The sequence below is a fragment of the Telopea speciosissima genome, chromosome 3, assembly GCF_018873765.1.
Source record: "Telopea speciosissima isolate NSW1024214 ecotype Mountain lineage chromosome 3, Tspe_v1, whole genome shotgun sequence".
Classification (NCBI taxonomy): Eukaryota; Viridiplantae; Streptophyta; class Magnoliopsida; order Proteales; family Proteaceae; genus Telopea; species Telopea speciosissima.
Window position 1 is genome coordinate 23,058,363 of NC_057918.1, and position 21,812 is coordinate 23,080,174.

The following is a 21,812-nucleotide window of genomic DNA, read 5'->3' on the forward strand; positions in this document are numbered from 1 at the left end:
GAGCTCCCCTTTCTCTCCCCTTCACCCCTCCGCTACCCACCACCCCCCTCCACCTTCTTCTCCTCAGATTACCCACCCTTCTCAACCGGCACCTCCTACGCTGACTTCAAACTCTACATTCCCCCTTAAAACTTGGTCCTCTCTCCTGTCCGCTTCCCCTTCTTCCTCTTCCTCTCGCTCTGGTCTTCCCCTTCATTTTGTCAAACCATCGACTGTTGGCTCCTCCCAGGTTGCCCTCTGCCCCCAGGAACTTCTCTCTCTAGAAATTGAAAAATGGAAATCCTGTCTGGTCGGCCATTTCCTTGGCTCCAGACCCTCGTTCAACATTGTCAAATCTTCTATGACTAAACAATGGAAAGCTCAAGGCTCCTTAGAAACGTTCCTGCTCGACAACGGTGTATTCATCTTCAAGTTTTTCTGCGAGGATGCTAAGGCTCGTGCTATTGAAGGTGCTCCCTGGCTTGTTGGCAACCAGCCCATCTTCCTTCGGCCTAGGGACCCTTATCTCCATCTCCACAAGATGGACTTGAGATCCATCCCTTTGTGGGTCACCCTTCCTGGGCTGCCATTACATTATTGGAGTTCAGCTTATCTCAGTATCATAGGCTCTGTTATTGGCTTTCCTCTCTACACTGATGTGCGCACAAAGAAAATGGATCGCCTTACTTATGCGAGGATTTGCATCGACATCTCCGCTGATTCCCCTCCCCCCTTAATCATCTCTATCGTTGAAGATGATGGGTTCTCATTTGAACAACCCATCCGCTACGACTGGCTTCCCCCTCACTGTATTTATTGCAAAATTTTTGGGCACAACTCCAGTACCTGCTCCGGCAAGACTTCCACAATTCCCTCTTTGCCCATCGAGGCCCTTGAAGCTTTAACTACTGTTCCCCCTGTTGATCTCTCTGTTCCTACTAAGAAGGAACCGCCTCTTCCTCCTTCCTCCTCCAAAGATCCCAGCCGCGGCCGGAATCGAACTCGCCGGCGTCCGTTTCGTGTCCTAGAGAAACCTGCCTCTGGATCCCCGCCAGGGAGATCTCCAGTCCTCGAGACAGGCTCGATTGGCGAGGCCTTTGCTGTTGCTCCTGTTGCCTCTGGCGATGCCTCTCTTCCCGAGGCGTTGCCGTGTCGCCATCCCTTGCTGGCTTCGCCTGCCTCCTCCTCTTTTCCTCTCTCTGTGCCTGGTCTTGACTCCTCAAGCTCGGGACTCCAACCCCTTTTCATACCTCGATTCTCTCTCCCTCCCCTTTTGCCTCTTCCTTCAGCTTCAGTGGGGCCCCCATCTATTCCTTTCCCTTTAACTGCCTTCCCCTCCCCCCATATAAACCCGATATAAACCTTAATGGGCCTAGCCCATCCTCTTTAGCTCAAAACTCCTTTGGCCTTATCCCTAACCCCCTTGAGTTGTCTACGACCCCTGATCCCAGCGGCCTTGGGCCAGATTCTTCTCGCCCTTCCTCCTTGGCCCATCAAATCATGGGCCTAAACCCTCCCCTTGGGTTGTCCCCTGACCTTGGCGGTATTATTGGGCCAGCTTCCTACCCCCGTGTGCCCCTATCCAGTGCTCCTCGCTCTCTCCTTGATCCATCCAGGCCTCCTCCACGGAAAAATCTTTGTGTTTTCCGCAGGCGCGACTCCAGCATTCCTCCTTGCCCTAACATTCGGCCCTACATTGCCTATTCCTTAGCTAGCAGTCAGAAGATCTCGCCTTTGAGTAGCGCTATCAGTGATCATGTCCTTTGTCGTGGGATTTTGGACCCTGGATAGTGTGCTTTGTTGTGCTTCGCTCCGGTTGGCGCTCCCCCTTAGTTCGCTATTGTTTTGTTTGGTTGGGGCCTTCCCCTTCTCTTTTGTATGCCCTAGCTTTTCTTGGCAGGGCCTTGTTTTGGTTTCTTGATTGTACATTTGTCCCCCCCCCCTCCCTTTCCTCTCCTTTGGTAATGAAATTATTTATTCATAAAAAAAAAAAAAGATAGGTATTGCCACTGCATATCTTTCAGCTACCTCCCGTTCTTGGATTATTGATTCAGGGGCATCCAATCACATGTCTGGAATGTTATGTATATTTTCTTCTTTGTCTTCGTCATCTTCTAGTATTACTTTAGCTGATGGGTCTTTAGCAAAGGTTAAAGGCACTGGTACTGTTCATCCTAGTTCGTCTCTATCCTTGTCTTTTGTTCTCTACCTTCCCATTTTTCCTTTTAATTTTATGTCTGTTAGTAAATTAACCAAAGCCTTCAACTGTTCTGTGACAGTTTATCCAAATACTTGCGTCTTTCAGGATCTCGCCACAAAGAAGACGATTGGTAGAGGATGGGAGTCAGGGGGGCTATATTTACTTGAAGGTTCTCAATCAGTTGCTTGCTCTAGTGTTGCTTCTCCTCACCAAATTCACTGTTAGTTTGGTCATCCATCGTTGGAGAGTCTTAAAAAATTAGATACTAGTTTTATTTCTCTTTCTAATCTTGAATGTGAATAGTGTTAGTTTGGGAAACTTCATTGTGTGAGTTATCCCTCTAGAGTCAATAAGCGTTCAACTTGTCCTTTTTCTTTAGTTCATTCAGATGTATGGGGTCCATATCCAGTTACTTCCAACTTGGGTTTCAAATATTTTGTTACATTTGTTGATGACCATTCAAGGGTTACATGGTTATATTTATTATTTAATGAAGAATCGTTTTGAGTTATTCTCTATTTTTTGTGCCTTTGTTTTTGAAGTTTGAACCCAATTTGGTGGGTGAAAATTTTGCATGGTGACAATACAAAAGAGAATTTCTCTGCCCTTTTTAGCATTTATGGTTTAGCATGGTATGATTCATCAATCTTCATGTTCTGACACACCTTAACAGAATGGTGTGGCTGAAAAAAAGAATCGACATTTAATGGAAGTTACTCACTCTATGTTATTTGAGATGAAAGTGCCTAAAATCTTTTGGGCTGATGTTGTGATGACAGTATGTTATCTTATTAATCGCATGCCATCTTCCATTTTGAAGGGAGGAATCCCTCATTCCCTGTTGTTTCCTGCTGAGTCATGGTTTACATTGCCTCCTCGTATTTTGGGTGTGTTTGTTTCACTCGTGATCATTGGTCTGTTTTGTCTAAATTGGATCCTAAAGCCCTCAAATGCATTTTTCTTGATTACTCACATACTTAGAAAGGGTGTTGATGTTACACTCCTGTTTTGTGTAAATACTTTGTCATAGCTGATGTGTCTTTCTTTGAGTCCACTCCATACCATGCTGCACCAGTTGATGCATCCGAGTTAGATGATGACTTTCCTTTGTGTTATTCAGTCTCCTTTGCCACAAGATCCTGCACCAGCCGCTCCTATTCAACTCCCTCCTATTACCAAAGTCTACAATTGGCAACCAATGGTAGCTGCTGCCCCTCATGCATTCACGGACTCTGTCACGTCTCTTTCTGCTGCAGATCCTGATAAAAGTCCTCCTACAGCTGAGCCTATTGTTTCTGATCTTGATATCCCTATTACTAAACGGAACGGTACTCGTAGCTGTACACGACATTCTATTTCTAATTATTTTTCTTATTCTGGTTTATCGTCTCATTTCCGTTCCTTTTTGTCTATTGTTGAGGCCCATCCACTTCCTAAGTCTGTGACAGAGGCATTATCTAGTCCTGGTAGGAGGACAACTATGGAAGAAGAATTATCGGCTTTAGAGGTAAATCAAACTTGGAAACTTGTTCCGCTGCCCCAGGGTAAGACTTCTATTGGTTGTAGGTGGGTGTATGTTGTGAAGGTTAACCCTGATGGTTCTCTTACTCGTTTGAAAGTAAGGCTTGTGGCGAAGGGTTATGCACAGGTGTATGGTGTCGATTATTTAGATACTAAGGATTCGGAGAAGTTGAAGTATTTTTTGGGAATTGAAGTGGCTCAATCTCAGAAGGGAGTTTTTCTTTCACAACAAAAGTATATTTTGGATTTACTTACTAAGACAGGCATTTTTGGGTCCAAACCGATTGACTCTCCTATAAATCACAGTGTGAATCTCATTGTTGAAGGGAGAGATGTACTTGATGATCCTGAGAGGTATAGAAGACCGGTGGGTAAGTTAAACTATTTAACAATTACCCGACCGGATATTGCTTTTCCTATGAGTGTGGTGAGCTAGTTTCTCTCTTCTCCTCAGACTTCTCATTTGGATGCGGTTATCCGTATTTTTCTATATCTCAAGAAAGCTCCGAGTAGAGGAATAGTGTATCGAGATCATGGTCATAACCGAGTTGAAGGTTTTCAAATGTTGACTGGGCAGGATCTCCAATCGACAGGAGGTCGACTATAGAATACTGTACGTTTGTTGGGGGAAATCTTGTTCCTTAGAAAAGCAAGAAACAAAATGTCGTAGCCCGTTCTAGTGCTCAGTCAAAATATAGAGCAATGTTACACTTGACATGTGAGTTGATGTGGATACAACAGTTGTTATCTGAGTTAGGTTTTAAAACTCCGGTTCCCATGCAGCTGTGGTGTGATAATCATGCAGCAGTTCATATTGGTTCCAATCCTGTGTTTCATGAGAGGACGAAGCATATTAAGATTGACTGCCATTTTGTTTGTGAGAAGACGCAGATTGGGTTGATTCTTCCAAGTCATGTTAGAACTGGAGAACAGCTTGCAGATGTGTTTACAACTCTGGGTAGTGGGAGGATCGATTATATTTGTAACAAGTTGGGCATGATTGATATATATGCTCCAGCTTGAGGGGGAGTGTTAGAAGTGTCGTGTGGGGGTGTGGGGCCCATTAATGGGTCTCTGGATTAGCGCTTGGTGCTAATACTGAGAACCCTTATGGGTCTCGATATCTTTGTTCTTTTTTTTTCATCTTTCTCCCTAGCCTTATATATATTTTGTAATTCCCTTATTCATTAATTAATTGACAGGTTACGGCTAGTCGGTTACAAGGTCTTCTCTTCTCTGTGTTTCATAGATAACACTTTCCATAGTTGTTAAGGCGCCTAGGCGATCGAGGGGGTTAAAAACCAAGGCGACACCAACATGGCTACAAGGCGTCGCTTAGGTGAACAAGGCGACAACAGAAATCAAGGCGAGAGAAAGGCACTTGGATGCCTAGGCGACGGCTTGACAACTATGATTCTTTCTAATATATTTATGGAATGCAAATGAGGATCTTTCTACTAAAGTAACTCATAATTGCAAATGTTTAGCTGCTATTGCATTTTGGGACAAGAGGTTTAATCCTGATGGGGAATAAACATGGGGAAGCTAATTTAGGAATTTTGTCGAACTTATGGACTTCGTGTGCTTGATAGAGAAAGCCCAGAAGAGATGAAGTAATAATATTAATTGGAAAATTGAGTCTTAGCAGAACCAAAAGTAGTAGGTAATGTTTAAGAACTTTTCTTAATAACAATAAGAAATTTAGTCTCTTAGCGGTAAGGTTTAGGAATTGTTCTTAGGGGCTGATGTTGGATTTCTACAACAGGTGAAAATTCAGAAGTGTTAGTGTTTGTGATTAACAAACTAGGTAATGAACATGGACAGTGGTGATAGCTAAGCTAAAAGGTGGGGTTGGCCGGTTGGGTTGGAAGACAATAAATTTTTGTAACATTGTAAAGTTGGGGCACGGGGGTTGTCAGGGTGGTTGCAGGAGTATGTTCTTTGTCCATGGTTTAGTAGTGGAGAATTTAGGGTTCAGAGATTGAAGAAGGAAAACAGATCTGAATGTCTAAAGAGAATTTTCCAGTTTAAACAGCCAATCGAATAGCATCATGGTTTTAAGAATCAGGAATCGGTCGATTCAAATCGGCTGACACTGATCCCGATTTCCACCATTCATAATCATTGCTTCCTGAGTCGTGAACTGATTCCTATTCATTTTCTTTATAAACCAATTTGAATCGGACCGATTCATGGGCCAATTCCGATTCCTAAACCGATTCAATTTTCACCATAAAATATCTTTGATTCCTGATTCTTAAACCGATTCAGGCCGATTCCATTCTGATTTGAATTGGAATCCTCTTTGACCGATTCCGACTTTTAAAACCTTGAATAGCATACTCAAGTGAAACAGCTGGAAAAACAAAGAATCTTATTGCTATATCAGGTCTGCCTCCTTGATTCAGTCAAGGCCTTGTGTAATAATTGCACATCCATTCCTTGCAGCAGACAAATCTCTAGTAGCAGAATAATATTTTTTCGCAAGCCTAGTGAAAGGAAGTGATGGGTCTTATATGTTTTATTCATTATAAAGAAGAAAAAGTAGAAAGTTATTGTAGAGATATTCCTATTTTTGTTCCGGAGTCTCTTCAAATCTACTTTAACTTGGGTTTTAAAAGCCATATGCCTAAGTAACCATTGATGCAATTGGTACTATGTCCTCCAAGTGTAGACGTAAAAGTGTTGCATTTTCTTAGTTTTAAATTAAAAGATTCAAAATTTCCTACACCGATACCGGATAAGGATTTGCTAACATTCGGTGTTGGTTGGCCAATTGAGTGCCGATGTTGGCACTCCTTTATTGGATGTTGAACGGAACACCTCTTATTTCGGGTAGTGTCAGGGTGACTACTAGCGTTAAATGTCCTCTGTTCAATGTGAAAAGTATATCTGTTGACTTCGGGCAAAGGTTGTCCGATGTGTCATTGACGTCGGTGAGGTTGCTCCAGGCATTCGACAGACGCCAGTAAACGTTGTGTTAGCAGAACCGAGAATTAGAGAATGGCTCCATTATTTCATTAATAGGTAAGCCCTCTATTTATAATAGAGGGAAAATTACAAAGGGGACAGAAATACCCCTATAATAGTCGACTCTATAAGAGAAAGACTAAACCTAATAACTTAACAAATAAACAAGCCCTAAAAGGACCAGAATACCCCCACGGTATTCTGGTGTACATATTCCAACACGTCGGTTATGGCTTATTTTCTCCATCTTTTCTATCCGAGAGTTGTATCTTTTGGACACCTTTGGACGGGGTTTTCCAAAAGGTGTTTGTACTCTATAAATAGAGGATGTCTCAATGGTTTGGAGACATGTTTTTGAAGCCCTCTTGCCCCCAAACTCTCTCTCAAGACTTTCTTTCAAACCACGTTCTTCCACTCTACTAAGAGTCCTAATGTGGCCCATTAGTTGAGTGCAATAACTATTGGAACTTGGAAGGGGCCTTTGGCCTGTTGTATCCTGGAGGTTGAGTTGCAAAGAAACTCAGTTTGCACCACAAGCATAGTTCAAAATCTCACCAAAATTTCGGAAATTTCAGTCATCTCGTTTTGGAAATTTTGAAAATTTTGGTCTAAAAAATGCACTGTTTCGTCAAAATTTTGGTAATTTTGTTTCGGTCATTTTTCCATTTTACACCCCAAAATGGCCAAGCAAAACTCATAGAAAAAATACAATGTTTTGGCGGCGGTATCTCGGAAATTTCGGTCTGGCTGAAATGGCCTTCCGAAACGAGATTTAATACTATGACCACAAAGAGCGACTATGAACTTAAGGAGAGTGACTGGTGGAATGCCTTTGCCTACTCTCACTTAATTCATTTGTAGTGTTGTGATCGTAGCTGTTGAGCAGAAGAACTAAACAAAAATTCATAGTTGAAAAAGTTAACAAATTGGAGCGGTTTTAGATAAGTTTTATATCTCATTTATATGTATTATTTACTATAATTCATATGATTCTAGTTGTCAAGTCATTAGGATTATGACTTCTCAAGGCTCTCCAAGTGCTCCTGTTATTTTGGCTATAGAAGATTTGAGGATAGTTTCTGATTTCGATAAGATAGAGCCATTCAATGTTTCCAATTACAAGAGGTAGACACAAATGATTAAATTTTCATTGAGTGAATTGATATTTGATAGTGTCATTTGCTTTGACGGAAGGATCCATGACAAGCTCCGAGAGAGTCGTTTAAGATGGTATGGTCATACTCAATGGAGGCCTAGGGACGCCCCAGTAAGGAAGAGTGATATGATTACAATCGAAGGAGCTAAAAGAACTAGGGGAAGGCCGAAAATGACCATAGGAGAAGTGATGAGGAAGGATATGCATAGTCTAGGTCTTGTAGGAAGTATGACCTTGGATAGAGCCTATTGGAGAGCAAGGATCCATGTAACAGACTCCATTTAGCTGAGATTTTCCTGTCGTGTTGGGTTATGCCTCTTTCCTCTTACTATCTTTTGTTTTTCTTTTTCTATTCAAGAGTTGTATCTTTTGGACACCTCTGGAAGGGTTTTTCGAATGGGTGTCTTTTCTCTATTAGTAGAGGACTCTCAACAGTTTGGAGACATTTTTTAAGCTACCTTGCCGCCCAAACGCTCTCTCAAGACTTTTTTTTCAAACCAAGTTCTTTTTTTTTTTTGGATGAATAAAAATTTAATTACGAAGAAAAGAGGAGGAGGAATATACAAGCCCAGAGGCCAACAAAGCCGAAGCTAGCCAGAGACTAATTAGGGCGCAAAATGGTGGAAGGGAGACCCCAGGAGACAACAATAAGCCTGTTCCTTGGGGTATCCCTAACACTACTCCGGGAAAGGGAATTAGCTTTAGATGAAACATCAAAGAAGATGGCCTTCCAAATCTTGTCGAAAGAGCGGGAGTTGGACGTCCATCTTCTGAGGTTACGCTCCATCCAAATGTGAGATATAGTAGCACAAAAGGCAAGCTTTCCAATTGTGTCACAGATCGTTTTGCCACCAAAAGTCATATGAATCCAAACCCATTCACGAGAGAGGGGAAGAGGCCTTCTACGAGCAGGCCAGCAATGGCGGAGAACTCGGTTCCAAATGGAGGCAGCAAAGGGGCAAGTGAAGAAAAGATGATCTATGTCTTCATGCCCATTCCAACAGAGGCAGCATCTAGGAGAAACTTGCAAGTGGCGGTGTGTGAGGAATGCTTGTGTTGGGAGGCAATTTGCTAGGGCACGCCAAGCAGTAAAGCTCTGTCTTGGAATGTGACCTTTGAACCAAACCACTTTTTGCCAAGGACAGGGGGTCCCTCTATGTCTGACCATGTCCCAAGCGGAGTGGGAGCTGAATGAGCCTGTGGTGGAGGAGAGCCATAAGATGGTGTCTCCTCTGCCTCTGTGTCCAGGTGGAATAGGGGGGAGGGAACTCCAGAGATCCGTCAGAGGGGGGGGACCAAAAGCCATTGGTAATGATGGGAGCCACAGGGGAAAATCTGTCCAAGCCGGATTCATAGATGGCACGGTGGCTGACAATAGAGGCTAGGACACCTGAAGGATGCCAATTGGCAAGCCAAAGATAGGTCTGTGACCCATCGTCAATCCTGCAAGAAATAGCACCCCTGGCTATGTGCCTCACTTGAAGAATTCTGTGCCGAATCCAAGAAGAATCAGGGCTGGAGCTGACCGTCCAAATAGAGTCTCTACGGAGAGGCCCCGCATACACCCAGGAAGTCCAAATGCTAGATTTGTTGGTGATGAGTCTCCATAGCAGCTTGATAGAACCAGCAAGGTTGACATCTTTAATCCTTCTGAGACCCAGGCCTCCTTCAAATTTGGGGAGGCAAATAGAAGACCAACTCTTGGGGTGGAGGAACCTGGCAGAGTCCACACCTTTCCAAAGGAAACCACACATAATGGACTCGGCAGCCTTGATAGTAGCCTTGGGAAGGCCAAAAACACCGCTCTAATAGAAGTAGCAAGACTGGAGAACTGATCTGATAAGCTCAAGGCGACCTGCATAGGATAAAAGTTTGGCTTTCCAAAGTTGAAGTCTCTTGCGAAGAAGGTCAAGGATAGGGTTACAGTGATGAGCTAAGAGTCTGGCTGGTATGAGGGGCAGGCCAAGGTAGCGGACAGGTAAGGTGGCAATGGGAAAGCCAGTGATGGTGGAGAGGGCCGCTTTGGTCGAGTTAGGAACCCCAGCAATGAAGATTTGGGATTTAAGGAGGTTAATGCGAAGACTTGAGAGACCCTGGAAAAGGTGGAGGGAGGACATGATGTTTTCAATGGAGGAGGGATCGGCCCTGGAGAAGATCATTAGGTCATCGGCAAAAGCAAGATGGGTCAGGTTGGTGGCCTTGCACTTAGGGATGGGGGTGATGAGGTGGAGGTCGGTTTTAGACTGGAGACTGCAGGAGAGGACCTCAAGGGAGAGACAAAAGAGGAAGGGGGAAAGGGGGCATCCTTGGCGGATGCTAGCAGAGGAGGGGAAGTAACCCGCGGGGCTGCCATTGAGTAGAATGGAGAAACGAGGGGAAGAGATGCAAAAGTGGATCCAGTTGACAAAGGTGGGGGGGAAGGACATCTTAAGAAGGACTTGGGTGATGAAGTCCCAACGAATGGAGTCGAAGGCCTTGTGGATATCAATTTTCAAAAGGGCTGAAGGGGGAATGGATTTCCGGTGAAAGCCACGAACAATTTCCTGACAGAGGATGATGTTGTCTGAGATACTTCTCCCTGAGATGAAGGCGGACTGATTGGGGCTGACAAGGGAGTCAATGACAAGCTGAAGCCGATTGGCTAGAATTTTGGCAATGAACTTATAAAGAAGGTTGCAAAGGGTGATGGGTCTGAAGTCCGCCATGGAGGAGGCACCAGAGGATTTGAGAATGAGGCAGAGAAAGGTGTGGTTGATGTTAAGGATCTGATGGGAGTTAAAGAAGAAGCTCTTGATGGCACAGTTGAGATCGAATCCTATGATGTCCCAACAAGAGGAGAAAAAACCAAGTTCTTCTACTCAACTGTTTTCCCATATTTCTGGAGTTTTTCTTGATTTGCAAAGACTAGAGTTCCAAAGTGGCCCATTGGTTGAGTGCAGACACTATTGGACGGGGCCTTTAGGCTGTTGTATATTGGAGGTAGATTCACAAAGAACCAGTTTGCTCCATGGGGTGGGGGGGTGACTACGATCTTAAGGAGAGTGATCGGTGGCACACCTCAGCCCACTCTCACTTGATTCATTTGCAGCTTTGTGATCGTAGGTGTTGCACAGGAGAACTTGTCAACAGTTCATATTTAATTCAAGTTTACAAATTGGAGCGGTATAAGATAACCTTTAGCTCATTTATTGGTATTATTCACTTTGAAAAGTGATCCAGTTAATTTTGAAGTCCAAACATGACCAAAACAAGAATGAAAAACACTTATCAAGCCTGGACTAGGACAAATGAAAAGTTAAAAAATATACCCATGACGATACTTACTAAAAGAATAATGGAACGATTGTCTCAATAAAGCTACCTCCCCTTCACCTCAATGGAAACACATGCTCCATGGACATATGTATTGGACCCAAAGGTGGTCCCATGTAGGCCTCACCGAAGGATTAACTCCCGCTACATGAATTAGGTCTTTGATGTCCTACATATTATTTCCTTGCTTCCAAGAACTCGGCGCTATTAAGTTGAAGGGTTTGCTTGGGATGTAGGAAATAGAGCTGGACATGCTTTACAGACATTGAAATTTAGCTTGGACTTGAGCTTTTACTTTTGAACTATTTCACTAAAGATCGTGCATGATCTTTGTGTCCTCTTTCTCCACTAGGAATTTTGTGATGGGACAGAAATAGAGTGTTCCTATTTTTTGGAACTTGATGTAGGATTAGCTCAACAAAACCTACGTCTAGTGGGTTGCCCAACATAGCTGCTGGTATGTTTTGAAACACCCACAATCTGTGATACCTCACTCTGAAACTCTCACCTGTTAAACTCTTGAAAGCCTTTCTCTTCATTTTTCATCCAGTAAGTTGTAGGCATGAGGTGTACTTAAGCAGAACCTTTGAGAATAAATCTATGAGGATAAACTTTTATGGTAATCGAATTAGAAACAATAAGGGCGTACTCAGTGCACAAGGGTCCCACCACTGCGGGGTCTGGGGAGGGTCATAATGTACGCAGCCTTACCCTTGCTTTTGCAAAGAGGCTGTTTCCAGGGTAATCGAATTAGATGCGCTAAAAGAAAAACATGTCTGTTTGTGGAAGCATGGTGACCATTTAGAGAAACTTGGAGCTGGAGAAGTGATATTAGTAGCTATAGGAGCCACTATAAACAGGAGATTTATTGGAGTTTTTTCCTTTGATACCAAAGGCCGATCAAAAATAAACCTGGGGAAGCTAAATGAAGAATTTCACGGAACGTATGAAGTGCATATGTCTAATATATGAAACTAATAAGGATAAAAAGAAATAATTTGAAATTGATGTTTTTAACAAAATTAGGGTTAATGTTTACATGGTCGGGTAGTCAAAACTGAGGCTTCTGACCTTGACACTGAATTGTGGGAGTGTTTGACTTGCTGTTTCTGTGTATTTGGTGCCAATGGTCCTGTCTATTTGAACATGAAATTTGATAATATACTTACCTCTTTCATATTCATTCCAAGGTCTTTATGTCTGATATTGAGTTATTAACCTGTCCTGATGCAAAACAGCCAAAGATTGCGACCTACTATTCGCGAGGTCATCACATCCAAAATAAAAGCTCATGCAACTGCTGTAAATTCATTGAGGCCTGGAATTGGCCAGCCTGTGAGGAATGTTAATTCAGGCTTACATTACTTGAAAGGGCAGTTGGAAAGCTATCAATCACATAAACAGAAACGTCAGAATGGAATAGTGCTGGCTGGGACACTATTGGCAGTTAGTCCAGTCTCTCCAGGTATGGCTCCCATGGGAGCTGCACAGGCTGCAGCAAAAGAACTTCTTGACTCAATACTGGATGCTATCATTCGGATACTTGGTGAGATATTACAACTTGCTTTATCGTGTTTTTCTTTTTGGAATTAATGCTTACAACCATAGTGCCTTCAGAGAACCATGTTATCGTTGGCGAGCTTCTGGAGTCTAGATCAGCACAACAAAGTGGTATAAGCACACCAAAGACAATGAATGGCGACATGAACTGGAATCTTGATTCTGAAGCATCACAAGTTACAGGAGGCTACAGCATAGTTTTTTCTTTGACGGTTTTGCAGGTAATCCTTTCCCTGTAGTGTTTAATTTTCATTAATTTGATGGAATTGGATATTGCTTTTTGGTGAATGGAACTGTATTGGTAAACTTCTGAACACATAAATGCTAATTTCCTTCGTATGTTGAAGAGTGAATGCCAGCAACTCATATGTGAGATTCTGCGAGCAACTCCAGAAGCTACTTCTGCAGACGCTGCTGTGCAAACAGCTAGGCTTGCAAGCAAGGCTCCTAATAAGGAAAAGAGGTTAGTATATCATCAGATTTCACACATTCTACATTTATTATTTTTTGGTATGTCTGTCTATAAATAGCCGTGCTTGCTATTTTCCTAGTTGCACTAATAGGTGATTAGGTTTCATGAAATCCATTTTTAGTAAATTTACCCTGTTCTGATTTTAAGGTATTTGTTGGATAAGATACACCAGAATACCGTGGGGGTATTCTGGTCTTTTACATCTTTATTTTTTATTTTCTATGTATTCCTAGCTATGTCGGTTGTGCTAGGGTTATTTTTTACTTTGGGTTGTAATTCCTAAAACTATAAATACAAGGCTTGGCTGATCTCATCGATCAACCAAGGATTTCCTAATTTCTGTCTTTCATCATGGTATCAGAGCAGTATTCTCTGATCTAGACTTTTTCTAGCCCCACCCCTTCCTTTGTTTCCCCTTTCTTCTTCTTCCACTCGATCCTCTTCCCCCCCCCCCCCTCCCCTCTCCTACTCGATCTTCTTCACTTTTTTTTCTTTTTGTTTCTCTTCACACATTAGGGCAGATCTAATGAGGTGATCGTATGATCTAGATGCTGCCCTAATTCATTACCTCTTCAATTGATGATTTAATAGCTTCTACAGTTCGATAGCTGCTGCCCCTATGTCTGCGATTTTTTTTGGAGTCCTCTCCTATTGAAGATCAGCTTTCTCCTTGCCTTTGAAGCTGCTTTTCCTTTTGAAATCCATCACGGCAGGTTTTGGATAGCATCTATCACAGGTTTCATTCACAGATTTGAGGGATTTCTCAATATCGATCTTCTTTCAGGGTTTTTTGAAAAACCTTGGCACTTATCGATTTGGGTTCTTTTGTTCTCTGCGTGGACTGCTTTTTGGAGAGCATTCTCACCTCACTTCAAGCCACATTCGACAGCTTTTTTCTAGTCTTTTGAAGACCCCTAATCCCAATCGATTATACCTTTCAGGGTTTTCTTCCAAAACCCTGCTTATCGATTTTTTGGGATTTAGGGCTGCTTGTAGCTGCCATTATATTCCAAGTTCTTTGCTACCAAGGCTCTATCTACACCATGGAAGACTCTAAAGTTACCACGGCTACCACTGGAGGTGATTCTCAGCCCTGGACAGAATTCCTCCCTTATGCTGCCTCCATTAAACTCGATGGCACCAATTATCTCATGTGGGCCAGGTCTCTCTCCTTGACTGTGGCTGGTAGAGGATTAAGTAGGCATCTTACTGGCACCTCTAAATAGCCTACTGAAGAAGGCCTTGCCAAGACTCGCTGGGCTGCGAATGATGCTATGGTTATGTCTTTTGTCTTGAACTCCATGCCACAGGAACTTTCCAGCCAGTACCTTCTCCTTGACACAGCAGCACAGATATGGGCTGCTGCTAAGGGCACTTATGGACAGTTGAGGAATGATGCACAAGTTTATGACATCCGGAAGACACTTCATTCTACTACCCAGAAGGAGCTGTCGGTTACTAAGTACTATGCTGTCCTCAAAAGTTTGTGGCAACAATTGGACCATTATGCTCCCTTTCAGCCCACTACAGTTGCTGATGTTACTGCCTATTCAGCCTTTGTGGATAAGGCCCGTGTTTATGATTTTTTGGCTGGTCTTAATGCCGATTATGACCCCATTCGTGTGCAAGTCCTTGGTAGGGTGCCTTTCCCTACATTGGAGCAGGCCTTCTCTTATGTTCTTACTGAGGAGACACGTCGGGCTGCCATGGTGTTGGGTCCTACAGTTGAAAAATCAGCCCTACAGGCTGCTGGTTTTAAAGCTCCTCCATCTGACACTAGTGCTACTGCTGCTGCTACTACTGCTGCTCCTGCCAGGGAGCCTCTCAGGTGTGAACATTGCAACAAACTCTACCACACTAAGGCCCAGTGCTAGAAATTACATGGGAAGCCTGCTGATTTTGAGGCTAAACGTGGTCGTGCTAAACCTAAAAACAAAGCCATTCACACTGAAAGTGTAGCTACAGTGCCTACTGCTGACAATAGTTTCTCCCAGGAGGAGTTCCAGGCTCTCCGGCGTTTGCTACAGTCTGCCACTACATCTACTACGTCTGTTCCTGCTGGTTATTCCACTCCATCAAGTTCCCACTTTGCTCGCTCAGGTATTTCTTTTGCTGGTCACTGTGCATCGGATGTCTCCACTCCATGGATTATAGACTCCGGTGCCACTGATCACATGACAGGTTTTTCTACCCTTTTTTATACCTATTCCCCTACTGCTGGCAAAGATAAAGTTAGGGTGGCTGATGGTTCCCTCTCCTCTGTTTCCGAAAAGGGGTCCATCAGTTGCTCCCCTTCACTTACATTGTCCTCTGTTTTGCACATTCCAAACTTTACTACTAATCTTCTCTCTATTAGTAGTATTACCAAATCTTTGAATTGCAAGGTGACATTTTTTCCTACTCATTGTGTATTTCAGGAACTGGACTCGGGGAAGATGATTGGATCGGGTAGGGTGCATGGTGGATTGTACCTTCTTGATGATGGACCGCAACAGGCTTTACCTTCTCAGTTATGTCAGCCATCTTCTTCCTCTGAACTTCACCAATGGCATTCTAGATTAGGACACCCCCCTTTAAGTGTCTTATCACATTTATTTCCAGCATTGTTTAAACATTGTAATATGGAAGAATTTTTTTGTGAGGCTTGTGTCTTGGCCAAACAGACACGATCAAATTATCCTATATCTAATAAAAGAAGTTCTTCCCTATTCCAATTGATTCATACTGATGTGTGGGGACCTAGTCGTAAGGCCTCTCTTAATGGCCAAAGGTGGTTTGTTACTTTTATTGACTGTCATTCTCGTGTCACTTGGGTATACTTCATGCATAACAAAGTGAAGTTTTCTTTTGTTTTCAGCATTTTCATAAGATGGTCCAGACCCAGTTTAATGCCACTCTCAAAATTTTGAGGAGTGACAATGGGAAAGAGTATATGGAAGGTCAGTTCCAACAATACCTTGTTGCCCATGGCATTTTATATCAAACTAGCTGTGTTGACACTCCAGCCCAAAATGGTGTGGCTGAGAGAAAGAATTGCCCTCTCTTGGAGGTGCCTAGGGCACTTATGTTTGCTCGCCATGTTCCCTCCTTTTATTGGGGGGATGTTGTTCTGACTGCAGCCTATTTAATTAATAGGCTGCCCACTCGGGTTCTTGCCTCCAAGTCCCCTGTTGAGCTTTTACATGGCTCTTCCTTTTATGTTGTTCCCCCTAGGGTTTTTGGGTGTGTGTGTTATGCTAGGGATACTAGATCTCCTGGCAAACTTGAGCCATGTGGTCTCCGCTACATTTTCTTAGGTTACTCTGCTACCCAGAAAGGGTACAAGTGTTATTATCCTCCTGCCCGGCATACCATGGTCAGTATGGATGTTATCTTCCATGAGTCCCTCTCATATTATTCGTCCCCACCTCTTCAAGGGGAGAGTGTTAGTGAAGATGTGTTGACCGTAGACCCCCTCTTAGGCATGTATATGATGAGTCTACCCCTGCTGTTCCAAGTGTGCCTACCCCTATCCTTCCCTCTACGTCAGGGGGAGATATTCCTACACAGGGGGGGGAGGTTCTCTATTCTCCTTCAAGGGGAGATGTTCCTGCACAGGGGGAGGTTCCTGAAATTCCTGCTCAAGGGTAGGTCACCCCAGTCCAGAGAACCATTGGTGAATTTCAGCGGAGGATTGATGCGACAAATTTGAAGGTTTTTGCAAGGAGCAGGACCAGACCTAGAGAGCTTCAATCCACTGTGACACAAGTTCCAGTCCAGTTGCCAACTCCGGATCCGGAACCTACTTCTCCACCTGGTAATACTTTTTCTTTGGATCTCCCCATTACTGTTCGCAAAGGTGTGAGAACTTGCACTCAACACCCTTTATTTCATGTTGTTTCTTATGATTCTCTCTCTCCATCTTTTCGTGCTTTTGTTTCTTCTCTTTCTTCTGTTCGTATTCCTCAAAATTGGCAGGAAGCTCTTACGGATGGAAAGTGGAAGGCAGCAATGATTGAAGAAATGGACGCCTTAAAAGAAAATAACACATGGGAGCTTATGACTCTTCCACCAGGGAAGCAGACTATTGGGTGCAAGTGGGTGTTTGTAGTGAAACAGAAGGTGGATGGCACTGTGGATAGGTATAATGCACGCTTTGTGGCCAAAGGATTTACTCAGACATATGGGATCGATTACCATGAGACCTTTGCTCCTGTCGCTAAGCTGAATACTGTCCGAGTATTATTATCTTGAGCAGTTAATCTTGGATAGGACTTGCAACAACTCGATGTGAAGAATGCTTTTCTCAATGGGGAACTCGATGAGGAAGTATACATGGACATTCCACCAGGGTTCTCTTGTGATACCAATCAACGCAAGGTGTGTAGATTGAAGCGTGCTCTTATGGGTTGAAACAGTCCCCTCGAGCATGGTTTGGCTGTTTTCACAAAGCAATGGTTTCTGTAGGCTACAAGCAGAGTAATGCAGATCACACTCTCTTTATAAAGAGGGCTGGTGAAAAACTCACTATATTGATAGTCTACGTTCATGATATTGTGGTTATTAGCAGTGATTGTGTTGAGATCAGCAGGTTGAAGACATTTCTTGGCCAAGAGTTCGAGATTAAGGATCTAGGGAAACTAAGATATTTTCTTGGGATTGAAGTTGCCAGATCTTCGAAAGGCATCTTTCTTTCCCAACAAAAGTATGTCCTAGACCTACTGACTGAGACGGGTTTGTTACGGTGCAATCCTTCAGATACTCCCATGGATGCCAACGTTCGTCTCAAGGAAAAGGAGGGTGACCCGGTTAATAAAGGGAGATATCAAAGACTAGTGGGAAAGTTGATTTATCTCTCCTATACTTGTCCCAACATTGCTGTTGCTGTAAGTCTTGTCAATCAATTTATGCATGATCCCTACACTTCACATATGGAGGCTGTTCTTCGGATTCTTCACTACTTGAAGTCAGCTCCTGGGAAAGGAATTCTCTTGTCTCCCCATGGTCACCTGCGGATAGAGGCATATACTGATGCTGATTGGGCAGGTTCCTCAGACCGTAAATCTATTTTTGGTTATTGTTCTTTTGTGGGTGGCAATCTTGTTACCTAGCGTAGCAAGAAGCAGACTGTGGTGGCTCGTTCAAGTGATGAGGCAGAGTTTCGTGCTATGGCACAAGGTATTTGTGAGCTACTCTGGTTGAAAGGTTTGCTACAAGATCTTGGAGTTCCTATTCGCCTTCCTAAGATGTTGTATTGCGACAACAAGGCTGCCATCAGTATTGCACATAATTAGGTACATCATGATCGTACAAAACATGTTGAGGTGGATAGGCATTTCATCAAGGAAAAGTTATTTGTGTTCCTTACGTGAAGTCTACTGACCAGGTTGCTGATATGCTCACCAAGGGACTGCCTGAAAAGGTCTTCCATCCTAGTTTAGTCAAGTTGGGCATGAGTGATATTTTTGCTCCAACTTGAGGGGGAGTGTTGAATAAGATACACCAGAATACCGTGGGGGTATTCTGGTCTTTTACAGCTTTATTTTTTATTTTCTATGTATTCCTAGCTATGTCGGTTGTGCTAGGGTTATTTTTAACTTTTGGTTGTAATTCCTAAAACTATAAATACAAGGCTTGGCTGATCTCATCGATCAACCAAGGATTTCCTAATTTCTGTCTTTCATCAGTATTTAAGCAATGAATATGTTGGGAATGAAAGCATTAGAGAAATTCAATTCTTAGCATTGTCTTCTGACACTCAATGAACGTATTTGCCAAGCAAGATGTCACTAAACAGTATTTCAGGCCCTATATTGCTTATGCTTTTTTAATTCTAATGCCAATTTAAAGTTTACCTGTCTAGGTTTATATATTATTCATAAAACATACCCTTGAGCAGTCTTACATTACATGCCACTGGAGCTGCCTTTAGAAAATTTCATTTCTCTGCAAATGTCTTGTGTTTATGTACACCATTTGGGCAGCAAATATTTTTTTGCCGAATAATTCTTGTACCTTTCTATTTGACACACTTAAAAATTTATAGTTGTGTTCTTTGGTCTTCATTCTTTTATAATTATATATATCATCTTGGATTGATGCGTGCAGGGATGGCTCAGAAGACAGTCTTACATTTGCGTTTCGATTTACGGATGCTTCAATTTCTATCCCCAACCAAGGTACACCAAAACTTTACCAAAGTTGTTTTGGTTTTCACCATGTAATTTCTCATAATAATGTTCTGAAATTTTTCTAATTAGATGTCTATCATTTTCATTGAATTGAATTTGCTAGTCATTTTTCTTTTCCTTTCCTTTTTCCACTTTCTCTGTTAGGATTTGGTAGTTCTAGGCTTCTAGTTAATCTATTTATCCTGATAACAATAGTTGCTAATATTTGTGTAGAATGGCTTTTAGATGTAATATAATTGAATTTTAAACTTTACAAGAAGTTGATGTTTCTGGAGTGAAAATAGATAGGAAAACTAGAAAGGAAAGTGGTAGAGAAGAGAGCTGCCTGTACAGCTGCTCATGATCGCTCTTTCTCTTTAGAGCTACCAGATTCTTGTTAAATAAAACTCTTAGAATGCACAATTCTTTTGAAGATCTGAGAGACTAGACTGTGCAGCTACTGAATTCTGTTGCATGGCCAGATGATATCAGCCTTTAAGATATCAGCATACCTTTTGTCGTTGTAATAGATTACTTGCCACCAACTTGTGATTTAGATTCTTTAACTAGCAAGTATGAAATGGCATATGACAGAGGAGGATGAAGAATAGTTGTACTGAGGAAAGAGAGTAAGAATTGAGACAAAGAACTGATCGCTTGACCCTTGATATCTATTTATTTGTTTAATATTTTCATATAATGACTGAAACACTGTCATATACAATTGAATCCCAGTTTTACTAAGTGTACTTCTTAATGCAACTAAATGGGGTTCACTGACCATACAGTTATGTATAAGGGGTGACCTGCGTCTAATTTAACCCACATACCAAATAGTACATCTCATGTTTGTCATTTTTCCTCAAATGAATTCTAACACTTCCATTCCATCACTAATGGGCCAGTAAGGTGGTTGTCGTCTTGGAACTCCAAAAGTATCTTTTTCAAATCTTAGCCATGGGCCACAATGATAACTTTTAGTTTTGTGAGTGCATATGTTCAAATGTGAGCCACAGGTTGATAGCATTCAACCCAAAAGCCTGAGCATTAGGGTGGAGAGGCCATTCCTAAGGTCAAAAGCCTAGTAATCGTGCACTACCCGACCGATATTGGACTAAAACCCCTTTCATTCCTGTACATGGAGTGCACTCACTACATCAATTCTTTGATGGCATCCAAGTGTCCAACCAAAAAGCCCGTGTTTCAGAGTGGAGAGGTCATGCCTAAGGTCATCAGCCCAGCAACCGTACACTACCTGACTAATATGGGACTAAAACTCCTCCCATTCCTGGCCATGGAGCGCACTCATTGCATCAACTCCCCCAGCTTTAGGCCATGGGCCTCCTCATGGTCGATGCATGACAACCCGCTCTGCTACCATTTGACAGCGTCCAGCCCAAAAGCCCGAGCTTCAAGGTGGAGAGGCCATTCCCAAGATCAGAAGTCCAGCAACCGTACACTTCCCGATCGATGTGGGACTAAAACCCATTATACCCTACAACAGTATTCCAACATTTACTACATTGTGCATCGCAAATGCCCGAAAATTATAAAACAAAATATGTACCTCCATGAATCCCACTCAAATACAGCAGCTCATAGTGGTAAGCTTTTTGTGAGATAAGAGGAAGAAGAGGAGATTCTTAATGCATTGCATTTCTATATAGGGTCAATTCAAGGAGTATCTTTTCCTGTGTGATATTTTATCTAGTGCCAGACACTGAATTGTCTTTTTGGGAAATTTAGATTGTCACATGTACGTTTTCATGATTCAAGGGAGGCTTGGTGGAAGGGGCGAGCATGTCAGGGAAAAATGAGGTAGGTCATTGGGTTACTACAAACCAGAGGGGAATGGATAGTTATTGTAAAAAACTTGATGGGGGCTTCTTTGCAATTTAGTCTTTATTTATTTAATGAAGGTGTGTATGAACTATGGGAAGGCATTTATCATTACGTTTTCTTTCCTTAGAGGGTTACCACTTGAGCTACAAAGTGATGTTTTTGTTGAAATTATTTATCCACCCGTGTCCCCCTTTGGATAGTCTGCCGTGTTAAAGCTCTTGTTTAGTATAAATATTGTTTTCTCCCTTTCCTCCAAGGTCGGCCTTTAAGAGGAAGCGGTTCCAACATGGTATTAGAGCAAGTAGGGGTCATGGTATCGAATCCCCCTGGGAGCGGGCAGGTGTTGAAATTATTTATCCACCCGTGTACCCCTTTGGATAATCTGCCGTGTTAGAGCTCCTATTTGATATACATATTGTTTCCTCCCTTTCCTACAAGGTCGGCCTTTTAGAGGAAGCGGTTCCAACGGTTTTGTACGTGTTCCTAAATATGTGACTGTTACCAAGGCTGTTGACAATATCTCTTTATTTACTCTGTTATACTAATTGCCCATTAAATATTTTATGGAGTCATTGTTGGCCATAATCAGTGATGATGATGGTGGAGGTGCTGATGGTAATGATATGTATCCATTATACAAATGTTAGCTAG

At 42.6% G+C, this 21,812-nt stretch overlaps 1 protein-coding gene across 3 annotated transcripts in view; it reads left to right on the forward strand.

Annotated features, from left to right (window-relative positions):
• Positions 1–21,812, forward strand: part of LOC122653814 (exocyst complex component SEC8) — an 81,315-nt gene that overhangs the window by 35,797 nt on the left and 23,706 nt on the right. For all 3 annotated transcript variants that reach the window (XM_043847759.1, XM_043847760.1, XM_043847761.1), the window contains 4 exons: positions 12,377–12,684; positions 12,756–12,919; positions 13,046–13,161; positions 19,258–19,328. In XM_043847759.1, the coding sequence (XP_043703694.1) occupies positions 12,377–12,684; positions 12,756–12,919; positions 13,046–13,161; positions 19,258–19,328 (659 nt within the window). The remainder of the gene's footprint in view (positions 1–12,376; positions 12,685–12,755; positions 12,920–13,045; positions 13,162–19,257; positions 19,329–21,812) is intronic.